The 19571-nt window shown below is 37.8% G+C and overlaps 1 protein-coding gene across 1 annotated transcript in view; it reads left to right on the top strand.

The window, feature by feature from the left end:
* Window positions 1-16671, top strand: part of PDHX (pyruvate dehydrogenase complex component X) — a 55724-nt gene extending 39053 nt beyond the window's left edge. The window contains exons 8-11 of the mRNA XM_074150008.1: window positions 2136-2194; window positions 7618-7776; window positions 11275-11339; window positions 13033-16671. Of these exons, the coding sequence (XP_074006109.1) occupies window positions 2136-2194; window positions 7618-7776; window positions 11275-11339; window positions 13033-13297 (548 nt within the window). The 3' untranslated portion in view covers window positions 13298-16671. The remainder of the gene's footprint in view (window positions 1-2135; window positions 2195-7617; window positions 7777-11274; window positions 11340-13032) is intronic.
* Window positions 16672-19571: the final 2900 nt, after the last annotated feature.

The following is a 19571-nucleotide window of genomic DNA, read 5'->3' on the forward strand; positions in this document are numbered from 1 at the left end:
ACCATGAGCCAGCAATGTGCCCTTGTGGCCAAGAAGGCCAATGGCATCTTGGGTTGCATCAAGAAGAATGTGGCCAGCAGGTGGAGAGAGGTCATCCTCCCCCTCTGCTCTGCCCTGGTGAGGCCCATCTGGAGCACTGTCTCCAGTTCTGGGCTCCCTGATTCAAGAAGGACAGAGAGCTGCCGGAATGGGTACAGAGAGTACAGCAAAGAGACGTACAACTATGAAGGTGATGAGGGGACTAGAACATCTCTCTTATGAGGAGAGGCTGAGGGACTTGGGTCTTTTTAGTCTGGAGAAGACTGAGGGGGGATCTGATCAATGCCTATAAATACTTAAAGGGTGGGTGTCAGGAGGATGGGGCCAGTCTTTTTTCAGTGGTGCCCAGGGACAGGACAAGAGGTAACAGGCACAAACTTGAATATAGGAAGTGTCATCTAAACATGAGGAGGAACTTCTTTCCTGTGAGGGTGGCAGAGCCCTGGAAGAGGCTGCCCAGGGAAGGTGTGGAGTCTCAGTCTCTGGAGACATTCAAAACCCACCTGGACACATTCCTGTGCAACCTGCTCTGGGTGGACCTCCTCTGGAAAGGAGGTTGGACTAGATGATCTCCAGAGGTCCCTTCCAACCCCTATCATTCTGTGATTCTGTTAACTTCTTTGTTTTGGTGCTAAAATATAGCAATTATCCCTACTGTAAACTTCAACGACTGTGGGTAAAATATGATGAGACATATTTCATTTACCTGTACTCTTATATTTTCACTGTATTCCTGCTCCCCTCGTGGACAGTGACATTTTTGCCAAGGGTTAGGAGTGTAGCGTATAAATCAAAATATGAAATACCAAAATATATTTGATGACCAAGATACAGGTTTGTCTGATGTAAAATTCTGCCAATGCACCATAGTACTTGCCAATTCCATTGTGTTTCATTAGAATCCTGGCTCTCTCCTTTTACTTAGCTAGCTAATCATGGCAAACATTGCAGGTTAGTAATGTGGTAAGTGGATACTTGGTTCATTCCTCCAAATTTATGTTCACTTAAGATTTCACTTAATACAATTATCTATAAATAACTCTCCCTTTACAAAAACATTTCTAAAGGTATGTTTATTGCATGCCATAAGCTGGACTTGAAAATGAAGTAGTTTTGCTTCTTCATCTATTCATCTGACAGCAGTGATGATGGCAGTAGAGTCATGTAGGGTTTTTATTGTGAGAATGATGAAATTCATATTGTGTAACCATAATGCGTCTTCAGGATAATCTTGTAGCAACTGTGGCATATCTGTAGTCTTCTGCTGCCTGTCCTGATTTTGGTTGGTATTTTTGATCTCCTAAAACTTGGAAAAAAAATAATAATGTAGAGCAAATATAGCCCTTGTTTTCATCCGTCCTATCTCCCAAGCTTTTGGGGAAAGGAAGCAAATGTACCAAGTGTTACACAGTTATTTCTTAGGCTCACATGGAAAAAAATCCAGTTCTCTCAAGGTTGTTTTATCTGCTTGTGGCTAATGCTGCCTTTTTTTGTCAGTAGCTTTGCTTATAATTTAACGACTTTGTCACTCTCATATTTTTTTCAGTCTGCTTTAGAATATATTGTTAACCCATGTTAAGGATTGACAGGTGCCTTCAGCTTCCCAATTCTTACATTACAAAGCCCCAATGGTCACTGGAGAATAACGTACTTCTGATTTATAGCTGAATAAAAGCTGATCTGTGCAATTATTCCTGTTAATGCATCACAGTACATAAAGAACAGTAGTCTCCAGTATTGTCTCTGTATATTTAGATCCAACAATAGATTTCTACATAGACATTAAATATGTAAAGTACGAAATGCATATGGACTGCTACTGATGAGGAGTAATACTCAAGTTTGCAGCTTTTTTAACCTTCTAGTAACAGCTAGCAAGAATGTCTCTGCTCAGGAGACTTTTCCTTGATGATGCGCTTTTTGTCCCAAGGGGGAGAAAAGTTTTCTTGCTTTTATGATTGTAGTTTGAAGATGAGTTACGTTTTGGCAAAGTTTCAAAGAAGCAGATCTGCTGAATCACTGGAATCTTGTCATCACATAATGCTGATAAGCAAATCTTATGAGCAACGACTTGTCTTTTTTTTTTTTTTCTGCAGATGACCTTAAAATATCTGTAAATGACTTTATTATCAAGGCAACTGCAGTTACTCTGAAGGTAAGTGAATAACTGGCTTTTAAAAAATATGTTTGGTAGTAAACTCCCAAGAGAAGTATTCTTTGAGCCTATATGGAGATATGAATGCAATAATATCAAAGCTTGTAATTCTATCTCTCTTATTGTCAGGGTTTTTTTTAAGCTTTACAGGTAAAATTCTCTACACTGTCTATGCTGTGGACTGTAAAAATTACAACTTGTTAGTAAAGATCCACTTACTACAGTTATAATCTGCAGGTAATGGTAGATGCTTTGTCAGCAGACAAGCAGTTGGCAAGATAAGTCTTCTATTCTTTGCTGTTGCATCTTATTTTCTCTTACAGTTATAAACAAATGTTTATCCAAGTCTTACACCAGTCTTGGTTATTAGGTCAGATGCATTCTGATAGCATATTCAGTGACCTGTGCTTTGAATTAAAAATTCTTCAGGCAATCAGTCTTTGCTTATTGCTAAGAATTGTCATTGTTCCCTTTGTCAATGTAAAAGTTAATTGATTGCAATACATCCTGAAGTTAAGACCTTAAATTTCATTAATGCCTACATCCTCCATGCCACACTACAGAGGCTTCTCAGTCTCCATAAGCTATTTGCGTGTTCACTGGGTAGAACCGGGTACCTTGCCTTCCAATGTGGTGAATTGCTCTGCTTGGAAAACACTCCCAGTGCCACTTCATTTTTTGAAACTGAAAGGTCTCAGAGATCCTTCTTCAGGGGAACTCCCTCACTCATAGTCCAGAGTGTCTCGAATATAATCACTTGGAAAACATAATGTGAAATAAATGTTATTTCCAAACTTATGAAACGAACGAACCGTGGTGTTTTCACTTTACACGTGGAGTGGTTTTGGTTTAAATTCAGTTTGCACTTATTCTAAAATTAAGTCATAGGTGGGAGTTCTGACCAGCCTGAAGGCCAGTATTTTTAAGGTTTGGGAGGAAATAGCGTTATTGATCACTAACAGCTGAAAAAGATCTCTGACATGTAGAAAGATAATTAAGGGGGACACGTGCTTTGTCCTGTAACTATCCTATGGAGTTTGCCCTTGTCATCAAGGCAATATGTGACAATGAATGAATGCAGATTTTGAAGTAGTTTGGTATTGCCATAGATTTGTTGCCTGTACCTCTTGATTGCACAGTGATCACACTTCTAGCTATATAGTAAATGTCTAGAAAAGCTAAACTTTTCTGATATCATTTCATCATTTGAGCAGCAGGGTCTAAAAGCTACAGACAGACAAGACAAAGCAGAACAACGATCCAGACTAGTTGCATTACCTCACAATATAAAACCATCAGAAAGGGAGTGAGAGCCATCTTTCTCATTTGCCGAAATTATTTTATCTATTTGAAAGGGGGAGGAGGAAGTTACATTTAAGTTGGGGAACTATTCCCATGGATGTGTGGAATTAAGAGAGAACACTACACTGGAATGGACTTGAGATATTTCTAGCCAAACATGATCTAAATATTAATGTGTAATTGCAGGTGTTACAGATTTTGACAGGAAATAGGTAGTATTCTAGGCGGTTTCGTAAGCAACTGCCTGAGAGAAATCCTGGGCATTGGATAGACTGGAAAAAAACTTCCGAAGTTATTCTATACCAGAAACAGAAGGAGGAGTTAAATAGGACTTTGTTAGATGTGAACATAGCTAGAAGCTGCTTTTTGTGGCCTAATGAGGCCTTACACAATAAAATAGTGACATCCAAAAATCACTGTGAACTGGTAGGTGCAAGTATGGATTAACAAATCCCTGCACCAGAGAGCAGGTGAAATGAACAGAAAACACAGAGAGAGAGGAATGAAAGATTAAGTTTTGTGATTTTCTACTCTACACAAAAAGACAAGTTAAGAAAAATAATGGATTTTAATCCTAGTTTACAATTCATCTATATATGAAAAATTATTTGAATACAAGCATTCAATGTACTTTTTATTACTTATATAATAAAAGTAGTTTGTTATTTGTGGGGGTTTTAAATTGTTGCATGAAACTTTAAAAGACAAGTAGCTTCCTGTACATTTAACTGTTAAGCTGCTTTACTCTACTTTGAAGGACCATACGTATGGCTTCTGCATGTTGTTCGTTGCCAATATTTAAAACAAGATTTCCTTATCTATCATCACAAAATGTCCTAACTGATTAATGCAGTAAATTATTTGTCTTTATGATAGACAAATAAAAATATTTAGTCTGTGATTAGATTTGTATTCTTTTTCCTAGTATTTTCAGCAGGCACTTATATAATACAGAATTTGAGTCTTGAACTTCAGGATCAGATAGTTCTATGATGCACACATAAGAAAGTCATCTGTAGTGTGTCATTTTTAACTTTAAAGGAAATTCAGTAGACAACCCTAGTAAATGATAATGCATATGGCTTTGTAAAATCAGTGCATCTTTGCTTATAAATGAGTTGGTGTTCTAGGTCTGATTCTGAGAAGCTGAATTTTTTGTGCATTTGGTTAGAAGAAATTCTAACCTGGGAACCCTGAGAACTACCGTCCTGTCAGCCTCACCTCTGTGCCTGGGAAGATCATGGAACAGATTCTCCTTGAAGCTATGCTAAGGCACACAGAGGACAGGGAGGTGATTTGAGACAGCCAGCAGGGCTTCACCAAGGGAAAGTCCTATCTGGACAACCTAATGGCCTTCTATAATGGACTGACTCCATCAGTGGACAAGAGAAGATCTACCGATGTTGTCTATCTGGACTTCTCTAAGGCCTTTGACAGAGTCCCCCCCCAACATCCTTCTCTCTAAATTGGAGAGATACAGATTTGATGAGTGGACTGTTCAGTGGAGGAGGAATTAGCTGGATGGTCACATCCAGAGAGTAGCGGGCAACGGTTCAATGTGCAGATGGAGATCAGTGACAAGTGGTGTGCCTCAGGGGTCTGTATTGGGACCAGTACAGTTTAATATCTTCATCGATGACCTAGACAGCGGGATCAAGTGCACGTTCAGCAAGTTTGCAGATGACACTAAGCTGAGTGGTGTGGTTGACACACCTGAGGATGCCATCTCAAGAGGAAGCTGGACAAGCTTGAGAAGTGGGCCTCATGAGGTGCAACAAGGCCAAGTGCAAGGTCCTGCACCTGGGTCAGAGCAACCCCTGGTATCAATACAGGCTGAGGGATGCAGGGATTGAGAGCAGCCCTGCCAGGAAGGACCTGGGGGTACTGCTGGATGAAAAGCTGGACATGAGCCAGCAACGTGCGCTTGCAGCCCAGAGAGCCAACTCTATCCTGGGCTGCATCAAAAGAAGTGTGGCCAGCAGGTCGAGAGAGGTGGTTCTGCCCCTCTGCTCTGGTGAGACCCCACCTGGAGTACTACACCCAGCTCTGGAGACTCTGGAGCCCTCAGCACAGGAAGGATGTGGACCTGTTTGAGCACATCCAGACGAGGGCCACAAAAATGCTCAGAGGGCTGGAGCACCCCTCCTACAAGGAAAGGCTGAGAGAGTTGGGGTTGTTCAGCCTCAAGAACAGAAGGCTCTGGGAGGACCTTATTGCGACCTTTTGGTACTTAAAGGTGCCTGTCCTATTACCTTGTTGCAAATCTATGCTAGCATTCGTTTGACTATTAAAAATAAAAATAAAAAAACAAAACAAAACAAAAACCAACCACAAGTTAACAGTTTTAACCCAGTATACCAGGAAATAAGTTCATGATCATTCTCATGTCTCAACTACTTTCTTTCTGTTTTTCAGGAATATATGTGGAGTGTACTAGTTTTAAAAAGAAAACCCACCTCCACCTGCCCCTCCACACCCCAAAATTCCATGGCATGAATATATTCACAGGTTTAAATTCAAGGCAGTTTTATTGACTCTTCTGGGCACTGATCAAATTGTATTGTCTTCATAATTTCTATCTGAACAAGACAAGAGAAATGCTCTTCTAGCTTGAATGAACTGACAGTGGCTGGTTTGGCAGTTTGTGATTGGTTGGCAAGCACCTCAAGATAGTGCTTATATCAGTTCTTTAACATGCTAAATTTCTTCACAGTTCTTAGGATCACGAGTCCAATTATGAATTCTACCTTTGGCTTTGTCTTGCCATTTGGCAGCCAGAAGTTTGTACCAGTGGGCTCACCAGACAATGGCCCATTAGAACAGTTCCAGCTTTCTGGAACAAGGAGGGGGGAGTAAGGCTGGAGGAAGGAATGAAATCTTCCAGGCTGATATGCACAAGTGGTTGGGCTTAGTAACAGCAGGCACTGTAGCAGATGTCCTTTAAAAATAAACAGTATTTCATTGCTGAAGTGATGGGAGAAATACACTGTCTGGTCTACATCAAAATTACGACTGTTCTAATCATATTGAAGTTGATAGGAAAAACTCTTGTCCCTGCCATCTCCTTTGGATACCTTACATAGAGTCATACTTCCACATCCGTTTGAAGGAATAGGATAGCTGTGTATACTGTGAGAGTTGCAAAGAGGAGTATTACACCATATTTTTTAATTTCTCTATTTTAATTTTCTATTTTTCTACACCATGTTTTTCTATTTATTCTTCTAGGAGTGAAGTTACTTTAGGTAGAGATAATGTGTGTCTCCTATACTTTTTTTCTGGAATACCTTTGCCACAATTAAGACAAATTCCTAGTTCCTAATTTCTTTAAAGTCACTAAATACTAATCTTGGATTTATTGGAAGTAAATAGTCACAGTATCTGTCACCAATTACCTGAGACTTCACCTATATGTTGGGTTGGTTGGGTTTTTTTTCCTCTGAGCTGTTTCAGATTTATATGGTAAACTCCAGAAACCTCATTGAAATTATCAGTAAACATTATCTCAATTTTAATTGATTACACACGCACACAAAGATCTGTTTTAAGAGAGTAGCAGCGAGTGTACCTACAGCGTATTCTAGTTGTATCTTCCGTTGTTGAGAGTCATCCTTGAGACACAAGTGGAAAACAACATGTGGATACGGTATCGTTTCCACGCTTTTTAAGTCAATATCCTGTGATTTATTTTGGGGGAGAAATGACACTGCTTTGTAGCTTTGCATGCTGGGCATCTGTGCGGTGGTACCAGTGACTCCTGAAGGAAGTAGGCTTTTGTTAACTTTTTTTCCCAGCAGCACCAAAAAAGCTTCTGGCTGCCCTGCCATTTTCAGTTCCTGGAGCATACATTCAGGCTTTTTGACAAAGTAAGTTTAAATAAAATAAAATAAAAATCATGTACATCTATTCTTAGACCCTCACAGTAATTATTTTTTTGGTCTTGCTTGTGGCAGTCCTGAAGGCACATGTGACCTGTTCTTTTGCCTTCGTTTACAAACAGTAATTAATTTGGTGCATACCTGTACATAACTACACGTCTTAAAGGATTTTCCTTTTTCTTGATAATTGATTGCACCATTGCTCTTTTAGCAGCTGTCTTTTTTACTTTCTATCTCTTCTAGCAAATGCCAGATGTGAACGTAACCTGGGATGGAGAAGTCTGCAGGCAGATGCAGTCTATTGACATTTCTATTGCTGTGGCAACAGACCGAGGTCTCATTACACCAATCATAAAAGATGTTGCTGCGAAGGGAATAAAGGAAATTGCTTCCTCTGCAAAGGTAGGTCTTAAATTAAAGTAGGCTAAGGAATATAGTAGCTCTGTAGTTTTTTGTAGCAGAAAACGTAGCATGACCCAGATAGACATCTGTAATAGCAAAAACACTTTCAAAATTAATCTAAAGCAGTTTCAGCATTCCTTAGACTTCAAAATTATTATTATTTTTTCAACTGTTCATTTTTAATTAATGATCACTTACACATCATGTTATTTAGTTGCGTGCTGGCTAGACTCTTTGAAAAATGAACTTGTACAGGCTTCTGCAATTTAATATAATCGTATTTCTTTAATCCTCATGAGAAAGCTAGGTACTGTTAATTTCTGTAGTATTTCTGGTCTTTGGGTTTGAGTTTTTGTTTGTTTGGGAGGTTTTTTCCACCTTTTCCCTGAACTTTGTTTGTAGCTGCTTGTGTTACTCTAACAGCAGTTACGTTATGGCATTTATTTCTGTCTGCATTTCTTCAATATGCAGTTCAGTTCAGAATGTCACCCTAAAGGTAACATTAAACTCCTCAGACTAATGAGCAGTATTTTGCATGGACCAGGTGCCAGATGGAGTGACTTGAATCTGCAGCAATTGTTGCCATCCACAGAAGTACTGTTTTGTGGCAAGCAAAAATACAATGAATGATGAAATGCCCCAATACAAGCCTTTTTTTTTTTTTTTTTTTTTTTTTTTTGCCATTTAATGAGTGCTAATTAAAGGTCAGATGTATGTGAGGAATACAATGGAAGTAGTTGCTAGTTAATAAAACTCACAAAACAGATGCAGGCTGCAGTTTGTACATTTTTCTCTTCCCGAAAACTATAGAAATTGTAATAGTCTGTGTTGGCAGAGGGAAGCAACCAACAGAGTTGTAGCAGAAAAAGGCATGTGTCCTGTCACAAAACATTTATAATTGGACGCTTTTAAGATTTTTTTCCAGTTGATACGGCATACTTCATGATGAATGTGTTGTTAAATCCTTTTATTAATATAATAGCCAGCCAAGGAGGAAGGTCAGCTTAGGTTGTTATGTTATTCTGTGATTAATGATAGAACGACAAGAGCAGCTTTATGAGAAGTGACGTATAGCTTGTGCTTTCATTCTCATCCCCAATACCTGTGATACTGTGATGCAGTATTACAAACCTCTCTTCCCATAAATTACAGTGTTCTGCAGTTCCCTTGATGGGAATGTGCACTTCCATTATGTTTAATAAAGCTGTGACAAAGTAAGTATTCTCCTTTCACTTCAAATGCAATGTGTGTAACATAGGTCATGCTACTCAATATCAAAGTCTCTGAGTCACATAGATTGCAGGTGTCCACACCAACATAATTTTTCTTTTCAGCTTCTTCAGTGAATTATTGAATAGCTGACATGCACATGTGGGGGCTCAAACTGAAACTGCAGCTGGTTCTCTACCAGTCTCTCTGTGGTTTGGCAGGTGGTTTCTTTGTGTAGATTGCATATGTCCTATACTGCTGCATGTTAATTTTAACTTTTTTCCAAGTCATGTGCATCCAGATACCATGTTTTCATCATTCAAATAATGCAATTGCACATATGATTACGCTCATGTTGACCCTATTGTGTGAAAGCTGTTCCCATGGCTATTGTCTTCTGGTGCAGTAATTATTCAGAGTTAAATAAAAACCTAAAATAAAATTCAGTGTATCCTTTTAACTTTTCAATTCATAATAAGGGTGTCAAAGTTCTGTAAAACTTGGTTTAAGCTTGAATTGTTTAATGAGCGATTCATTAGAATGAGATTCTCTTAAACTTATTGGTGTTTATTTCTAAGCTGAAGTCACTGCAGCTGTTAAACTACCATGGCCTTTCAGAATACTTGCTTGAAAGATGTTTAGAAATGTATACAGGGAAGACAGTTGTTTCCCATGACCATCAGAGTTACATTACAACATGAAAAGGAATAATCCATGTCACAACTATAACTTCTAATCAGCACGTCTGTGTGGAACTTTATCTTGTAATGACTCTATTTCCATCCACATGTAAACAAAAAGAACTCAATTCAATTGTAGTTTACTCTTATTGACTATGGTCCTTAAAGGCAGGGGTGAGGTTTCCTAGAAATTACCTCTTGGTAGGTTGAATTGAGTGGCTGACAGGATATTCATAGAACACATGTAGAAAACCCTGAACAACACAACATGCAATTCCTGGAAAGCAATCTAGAAATTGAAAAGAAAGAAGATGGGAAAAAATCCTAGAAAACAGTAATAGAATTCCAAAAAAGGGGGTAGAAAATTCCTGGAAAACAGCGAGAATTCATGGAATAGTCTTGTCAAAGAAAGTTTCACAAATGTGATATATCGCTTTTTTCATCTTGTGGTAAAGTATATTATTTTTGTTAGGTTTTTTTGTTCACTTCCACCAAAATTTCCCTAACATAATTGAATGATAGGAAACTATCAATAGTTTTATTATTTTTACCAGAAGAAGGAAAACATAAACAGACTGTGTTGATTTTATCAGTCTTTCCAGAAGCTGATCTGAGTCTATTTCCCTGACTGTGCTTTCAAAAACAGTCAGGTTTGCAGCATTACGACATTTTAGGAGAATTGTCACAATGTGACATTTTCCATGCACTTTTCTGTCTGTGGAATAAATATGATAGAAGCTGAACACATTAAATGTGTTCCATATGAATGGGATAGATCTGTCCTGCATGGCTACTTCAGTCTGTCAGTTGAAGAGCTCCTCAATTTGAAAAGGTTGCTACTAATGGAGAAGTCATCCTACACATTTCCAGTAACTGCCTTTTCATTGGGTAGTCACAGGACGTTAGGAACGAGCTGGTGGCTGAATAACTTTTGAACCACCAATGAGTGTCATTTCTCTTGAGGTCCACTCAGCTCTTATGTGACAACTGCCATAAGAATTATTTGTTCTGATTCCTGCTTCTTCCATTGAAGGAGGCCTCCGACCTAGGTAGGGATAAAGTTCTTTTTCTCTGTGATCTTATCTTAGAATTTAGTATGAACTTCTTGGGCTGTATTTTGAATAAAAGAAGTAGAAAAGTCTCACAAATGAAATGGTGGTTACAGGAAGGGTGGGTTTTAAGACAGTTGAATGCTTAGCTGGAAGAAATAAGTTCTCTCAATCTGCTAGAAAGTTCTGTAGTGGCACATGGCATTCTTTAAATATGTTAAGAATACTGTGAATTTCTCATCAGTATTTTGCTAGATATTTTTATCTTCTGAAAACACTGGGGAGAATGGTGGTTCCATTGCGAAAACTAAAGCAACGCTTGTAAGATAAGAGAACAGCTTTTATTGAACAGCCAATATCATTGGGAAAATGAAATTTTGCATCCTAGTGTCTTTGCCATATCATTGCAGCTACAACAACATTGCTGAGGTACTTCCCTAATTCCAAAAGCAGCTGACTTTTTAATGACTATATGGTACTTAAAATTTCTTACTGAATTAAAAGGGATTAGTCTATTACATCACTTTCTTTCCTCTCTCCTCTTCTTTCGTTTTCCTCAGGCTCTAGCAAAGAAAGCAAGAGATGGAAAACTGTTACCAGAAGAGTACCAGGGAGGATCTTTTAGGTAAAACTCTCTAGCAGCATTTAATACATGCAGTGTGGGTTCAGATCTGTTTTGTCCTCAGTTATTCTGCCTTTTAAAATCTTGCTCTGTTTAGGATGAAACTCCATGGGATGATTCTGAGGGCCAAACCCTGGCTGTTTTCTGTATCAGAGGAAACAATTATCTTGGTACAGGTTTATTTCATCTGAGCCTGGTGTGAAATCCATGTTTTTCATACCAAGACTGATCTGATTTTTAATTTTGCACCTAATTTTTCCCAATTGCAGAAGACTATTGGGTTTTTCCTTTTTTTTTTAACTGCATTCTGTCGTTAAGAAAACCCATTGATAATAGTTTCTAACTAAATATTTTTCAAAGGAGTGTTTTGGCAGAGATATTGAAGCAGACAGTGATGTCTAGTTTGTCTTCTATTAACTCTGCAGAGGAATGTATCTAGAGGGGCAAAGAAAAGATACAGCAAAGTTGTCATGTTAGCTTTTATAGTTGACTTTTAACTGACATTAAAAACTGAGTAGATAACTTTAAATAGTAGCATATATTTAGTAAATATCTTTTCTATAAAGTGTATGCAAAAAGAGATAGTGAACTCAGTGATGAGAAATAAATGGCATGTGTAAAACATCAGCATAAATGTATTGACACAGTTGCACAATTAATTTCTCACTCCCCAAGTTTCTAAAACTGTTACTGTACTGTATTTTATGACACAGTATCATCAAGCAACATTTTTTATTAACAGTAGCTTAGCTCACTTTTTGTCAATTTTTTAAAAGCTAATTCTGAATGTTTATGTTAATCATATCTCCTAGAATAGATAATTTGTGATGAGAGTAATACTACAGACCTCTGCAGAAATATTGCTGTCATGTGTGTGCCTGGTCGCAGCTGCCTGGAGTATGTGGCACTCATGCTGGAGGAGTGCTCAAAAAAAATCTCTAAGCCTTTCAAGCAGAAAAAAATGTATGGAAATGCAGCAGTGGAGGCTTGGATGTGTTCATCAACACAAATGCCCCCTGAGTGTGAATAACTGCACATTTCACTGGTAACAGATGACAGTAGTGAGAACAGCTGTGTAAGGTGTGACCCGCTGGATGATCTGCTCAGCCTGGTGGCAGAGCTATGAGATAAAGTAGAAAGGTTAAGGAGCATCAGGGAGTCTAAGAAAGAGATAGACTAGTGAAGCTGTGCTCTGCCCTCTGTGAGACAAACGGGAACAGAAACAAGGGAAAAACACCAACCTAAGATCAAGGGGATCCTATATTCTCCTCCTGCCAGGCTGAGAGCAGTAGCTCAAAGGAGAGGAGTGAATAGAGGCAAGTTCATGCTTGGGACAGCAGGAGAAACCCCTGCTTGCCCAACCCACCCTCCCAGCTGCCTCTGGACAACAAGTATGAGGCTCTGGATGTGGAAAGCCAGCCAGTGGATGATGACTGAGAAGTCAGTGTAGAAAGAGAGATAGAGAGATCTTACTGTAAAGAAATGGGACTTTTAAAAAGGTGTGTTGTAATCTCAGAAATCCCAAACTCTTGAGATTGTGAATGTGCCCAACTGAAATCCAGTTGAAATCTTTTTTGAAGTTAACAGGTTTGTCTTTGGGAAGAATTAGGTCGTAGTAATCATTGAATATACATTATTTCTTCTAGGGAATACGTAATTTCTGACATTGCTGGTAACTCTTTTCTCTTTCATTTAGTATCTCCAATCTGGGCATGTTTGGTGTCAATGACTTCACTGCAGTCATAAACCCTCCGCAGGCCTGCATCCTAGCTGTGGGCCGAGCAAGAACAGAGCTCAGGATTGTGGAAGATGAAGAAGGGAATGAGAAACTTGAGCAGCATCAACTCATGACAGTGACTCTTTCAAGTGATGGTCGAGTGGTAGATGATGGACTGGCTTCAAAGTTTTTGGAGACCTTGAAAGCCAATATAGAGAATCCAATGCGACTTGCCTTGTGTTAAACTCGGTGAAGATTCCTCTTTGTTTTGACAATGTAGATAACTGTTACATACTTGGGGTTGTTTTTCTGTTTAGATGAGTAAATAGTTACTGTGAAATGGATGTTTAAAGTATTTAATTTATTGAATTAACATGCAAAAATATTAAATTTTCATGCTTTTAGTCTTTTGCAGTGACCAGGTTTTATACTGTAAAATAAAGGTAAAAGACTTTAAAGTTAACATACTATATTTCTTTAAACACTTAGTGCTAATGGCACATAATGTTTGCATAGAAAAGTTAATCTCCACTGTAAAGGAAAAATAAAAAAAAACCTATGAAATTTAAAAAATAATCATAGGATGCTTTGGGTTGGAAGGGACCTTTAAGGGTCATCTAGCCCAATTCCCCCTGCTGCATTGAGCTGGTGTCAATGTTTCAACTGGTTCTTCAACTAGAACCGGTTGCCCAGAGCCCCTTCCAACCTGATACTGAATACTTCCAGGGATGGGGCACCTGCCACCTCTCTGGGCAACCTCTTCCAGTGTTTCACCACCCTCACTGTAAAAAATTTCTTCCTTATATCTGATTTGAATCTACCTTCCTTTAATTTAAAACCATGTCGTTCTTGTTCTGAGGGCTCCAGAGCTCAATGCAGTACTCCGGTGTGGTCTTTCATGCGCTGGGATGAGATGCTTTATTTGATGGGAAATAGCTAGCTTTTGGAGTGAAGAAAGCAAGAACCATAATTGAGCAAAATGCTGCTATGAGTCCTGGTCACTACTGAGGTAACCGAGTCACTAAATTATATTGCTGCAGTAGAAAGTTTCTCATTTTTCTGGCATGTTGTGCCATCTAATTTAGATTGAAATAAGGTTTATAAGATTTTGACAGATGTTTCAATGGCTTCCTAGATAAGAGCAAAGACATTACAAACCAAAGAAGTTTTGGTTTAATTTCATTTACATCACAGACTTAACTGTGCGTTATCTTGTCCTTTACTGTAAACTACATTGAAGAAAACAAGATGACTGTGGAGGTGAATGGGGAAAAGAAATGACAGGAAATTCTCAGACTAACTAAATTCATAGATTAAGAAAGTAATTTCTCAAAATATTACGTAATCTGGTGAAATCCACAGATTGATTCATATAATTGCAACTCATTAAAACACATGTAAACTGTATGTGCATCTATTTTTTCAAGTACTTTAAGCTAAATGCATAATCTAATGCCTTGCAGAGGGGTGGAAAGGAGAATAAACTTGTCTGAATAAATGCATTTTCCACAAAGGATAGAATCTCAGCATCATTGACTTCTAGTCTTCCATGGAAACAACATTTAGTGCAAATAACTTTTTGTGTTAAAAAAAAATACTTAATTTGGAGATAATTACTTCTTAAATTTAGAAGTTGCCCCAACTCATGTTTTCTTCAGTACCCCAAAATCTAAATTTTTTTTCAGGTGCTTTGTAATATATTGTGGTTCATACAAAACCGAAGTTAATTGTGCCAGCAGTCTTGTGATGAAAAACTAGTTTTGAGGTTCCAGTATGAAAGGTCAAATTTTGCACACCAAATATTTGCTCATTAGTGCTGTTCTTTGCGTGCATGGAATAAAGATGTAATTAGAAAGTGTTTCATCATCAGGGTATATCAAATTGTAACTTGGAGGCTTAAGTGCAGTGACCTGAAGTTTAAATTAGCAGAAATAGATTTGGCTTGGGTTTTTTTCCTGTATGTAAATATAGAACCACATATTATATGTGTTTGTAATGAAATAACTGCATTTACAGGACCTGGTGAGAATATAAATTGTCAGTAGAATATTGGGAGTTTGTCTTATTCTAGTTTGTGCAAGTACTTTTTTTTTTTTTTTTTTTTTTTAAGATTTGGAGAAGTTGTTTGTTGAGCTGTTTCCATAATTAAAAAGCTAATTGCAAGACAAAACCTTTAGTTAATACTGAGTTGAGAGTTTTTGCTAAATGAGTTTGTTGCTTTGGCTTGTTCATCTAACAGTAGGAAGAGATTTTGATTACCAAATCTAGTTTGCTGGGCAATAATGGACATATCCATTCTGTATTTCCAGTTTCTCACTGATAAATTGTATTCGAGATTGAGTACTGAAGATTAATTTTCAATTTTAAATGGTTAACCAAGAATTTTTCCAAAGTTGTTTGTCAATCCCATATTACTTTGAAGGGAAAAAACCCACCAATTTATATATTGTCATTAATAATGTACAAGAAGTTCTCATTATTTGTATAGCTAAATCTGCTCTGCCCAAGAGAATTTGTAGACTAATTTAAAATCTGGTTAAAAATCTGTTCTTCATTTTTGTACTTGGTACTCTACTGGCTGTGTGCTCCCCAGCATTTGTATATTCTGCTCTTTAGCTGGCCACAGTTAAGGGCTGCATTAATTCTGCGTACAACTGTAGTTCTGCTTGTATGTGTGTTGTGTGTGTAGGGCGAGTCTGTTTTGCTTTTGGAGCCAATGGAGGGCGCTATTGTCTATCAGTAGGGAATGTTTGTCATGTCTCATTCATGTGGGTACTAACACATCCATTATACTTTTCCTGTTCAACACAGGTGAAGAAAATGCAACTTTTTCTTTAGGTTAAATAAACCTTTACAACTTTTGAACTAGGAAAATCTCAGTAAGGCTAATACAAGCTTTGATTCGAATTTCTTTATACCTGCCCGCTTGCCAGCATTGTCATTTAACATAAAGATGCATTTATGTTTTTTCAGTCCTCAGCCTGTGAAGGAAATCTCTGGAATTCAGATGTGATAGCAGTCACATCTCCTTAATTCAGAGTAATTGTACAGTTTGGCAACATCTACTGCTTCAGCAGAACTGAGACAACAAATAGGTACCCGTACATACTTAAATAAAACATTGAATATCTTCCTGAACAATTTAGGGATTTGGAGATGGGGACAATGGATAAAATGGCACAGAAAGTGAACCACATGAAATGGTTATGCTTACATTTGAAGCAAATTTGCCTTGAAATAAAAATGTCACAGATGAAAAATACAACTTTTCATGTTTTATTCTTTCAAACATCTTCTGTCAACATCTTTTTTTACATATCTAAGCAAGAAATACTGTGAAGACATCTACTTTCTTGAAGAATTAAAAAAAAAAATTTTAAGGAGTGTGCTAATGTCTGCCTTTGGGATATGCTTGGGGAAAATTACTTTCTTCATATTGTTTGCCTTTGCAAGAGGCATAGTTATTAAAAAATAAAGGGTAGCTCTCTTGGACTTCATGATTTTTGGCAATGTGTGTCACACTTTAATTCCTAATCACACTATCAGAATATTTGACTTGTTTGGATCTTTTTTCCTGCAATGTATGCCTTATGGAATAAAATTTCTGTAATTAATCTTCCTACGTGTAATTCCTGAAAGAAACTTACTGCTGTTAAGTGAATGCTCAGTGCTATTTTCACAAACCTTTTGTCCACGTGCTCATCTCCATCCATACAAATTACAGTAGACGCTCTTACTTCAACTAATGATCTGTTCCATTGGATACAATAGAATTTTAAGGTTGAGTAGGGAGCCATAAATAAGACAAATATTCCAAGAAGCAAAGTCTGAACATGCGCTTCTATGTGCCACGTTGTACAGAAAGTTGCATATTGATCACACTGAAATATGTGCAATTGCAGAGTGAGTGAGGAGGAAGCTAATTCAGAATTGTTGGAACTAAGTGTCATGCTTGATGTATCTTTCCTATGCAATAATTTGTGCCAGAGGGTGATGGAAAATAAAGAAAAAGGTGCCATTAGGATTTATCATGTAGTACTGATACATGGTGATGACCTGTAGGTTTGAAATTGGTTCTTTTTTTGTTCGTTATTTTTTACTCTCTTCGTTTTCATTGTATGACTTCTCATCTTTCCACTGAGTTTTTGTCCTGGATGACATCAGATGATAACAAATACTTTTTCCTCCCTGAAATCCACTGAAAATGTTGTGCATTGTAATTTCTTTGAAAGCAGTGGCAATAAAGCCCCCAGTAGCAATGGTTGTGCAATGACCAGTGTCAACTGTTTAGAGAGGTTGGTCTCTTTCTGTCGGAAGTGCTCATTGCAAGCCCCTTTTGGTGCCACACAGTTCATCCTGGCAGTTTCAGGTACGGGTTAATAGAAGTGAGGTTAATCTACTTGTATATACTCGTGTATGTACTCGAGTTCAATTCAAGCTTAAGCTGATTACTCTTTGTACGGCTGCAGGGTTAGTAAATTATTTATTAGATCGTTGTACCAATTATTCTAGTGATGAGAGTAACTTTTTCTGCCTTTTGTGTAGGTAATACTTCAACGTATATTCTGTGCAGCTTTCATGTTGTGGAAGGGCTGTTTTCAGCCTCTTGTCCCTGGCTGATTTACCTTAGCTGCTCTGATTCATACTATTTTGTTCTTGAAATTAGAGAATGTTTTTTTTTGTTTTTCCAAGGCTTTAAAAGAAAATATCCTTTCACTTCCTATGAAGTACTGCGGCACAACTAATAAAATTTAACTAGCAATCTACCCAGTCTTAATATGTTTTTGAGTTTTCCAGATCAGCAGAGATTCTTATCTCGTGCATCATAGATCAGAAGTAAATAGTTATTATTTCCTTTACCCTGAAGGTTGCTTCTAAGCAATCAAGCATTGTCATTTGAGAAGTGTCCTAGCACCTAGAATTTCCTGTTCCCCAATACCTGTTTGTAGACTGCTGTTTGTATTTCCTCTTTTTTTTTTTTTTTTGTTTGTTTGTTTAAAGAGGTATTGAATTATATGTGAATGGTCACATAGTGCTTTGGTCAGTAAGAAAGATGGAAAAATATGGTTGTTCAGTGTATGTTCTTGTTTGTGTGCTTATAATGCTGATGTTTTTTCATTTTTCTTAAAGTTTCCAAGTATTAGCCTGGAATGAAAAGAATATTCCAGTGAAATGAATAACGAAAGAATAGTCCAATGAAAGATAGTCCAATAAAATTGGAATAATGTTTTGATAACCCTTCCTAAGTAACTTAAATGTTCTGATTCTTCCCTTTTAGTCTTTGTGTAGTAGGTTAAGTTTTACAAACTTCTATTTTATGAATGTTTCCTTTTTTAATTCAGCCAAACAACAGTTGAGTAGATTTCTCTGTTGGTTTTAAGAGGCAAGGCCAAACCCTTTGGGAATGCATCATTTAAAGTAAAGCCCTAACAAACATGAAAAAAAAAATACCACCTAGATATGTTTCTTGCAGAAGGAGGAGTGTATCTAAGATGAGCGTGACATTGATCTCGAGATGCAAGGAAGATGAGTGTTGCTGCAGGAGCTTTAAAGGATGTTAGCACAATAGAGGAGTGTCTTCAGTGTGTCTCTATCAGTTTCCTTCTGACTATAGTAACGTAGTGAAAAATGAAATGTTCTGTAGGAAAGTGCGTGAAGTGTGCTTTTGTCTTTTGCTGTATTTTGTAAATGACCAAAAATTTTTACCAATTTTTTTTCCCAATAAACTGTATTAATCAGCCTATTAATCTCCGCACATAGAGCTGTTCATTGACTCATTCTTCGGCACTGAATCATCATTCAGCCCTGAGGTACTCCTCACTGGTGGCTTTGCTGGCTATAAGCTTTGATGGTGCTGCTGTTCTCGATCATTTCAGTTAATGAAAGACTTGTTTTAAAGGGAAAACTGAAATACAGAAAGGCCAGCAGAGGGCAGACTGAGCAGCCTGGTTTTCTGACATTCTGGCTGTCTTTTAAGTGTAAATATAGTCACTGAACTATTTTAGGATGTAGATATTTTGCATACTAAATGTATGTAATGCTACCTACATGTAGATAGTATTTCAAACTATAGCTTGATGGTTTGGTGTTTGGATTTGAAGTTATTCATGTCAGGTGCTTTCTGAAGCAAGAAGGAATAGTAAACACTAACTTGCTTTGGTTTGTTGGAATTGGAATCAGATGGAAACCTTGGTCAGTGTATGGCACTTCTGCAGAACTGGATCGTAGAATATCTCAAGTTGGAAGGGACCCATAAGGATCATCAAGTTCAACTCCCAGCTCCTCGCAGGACTACCTAAAACCAAACCATATGACTGAGAGCTTCGTCCAGATGCTCCTTGAACTCTGTTGGGCTTGGGGCTCTGAACACTTCCCTGGGGAGCCTGTGCCAGTGACTGACCACGCTCTCAGTGAAGAACCTTTTCTGTATGTCAAATCTGAACTTCCCCTGATGCAGCTTCTTTCCATTTCCTCATGTCCTGTTGCTGGTCACCAGAGAGAGGAGATCAGCACCTCCC

Source organism: Numenius arquata, chromosome 6 (assembly GCF_964106895.1).
Source record: "Numenius arquata chromosome 6, bNumArq3.hap1.1, whole genome shotgun sequence".
Taxonomy (NCBI): domain Eukaryota; kingdom Metazoa; phylum Chordata; class Aves; order Charadriiformes; family Scolopacidae; genus Numenius; species Numenius arquata.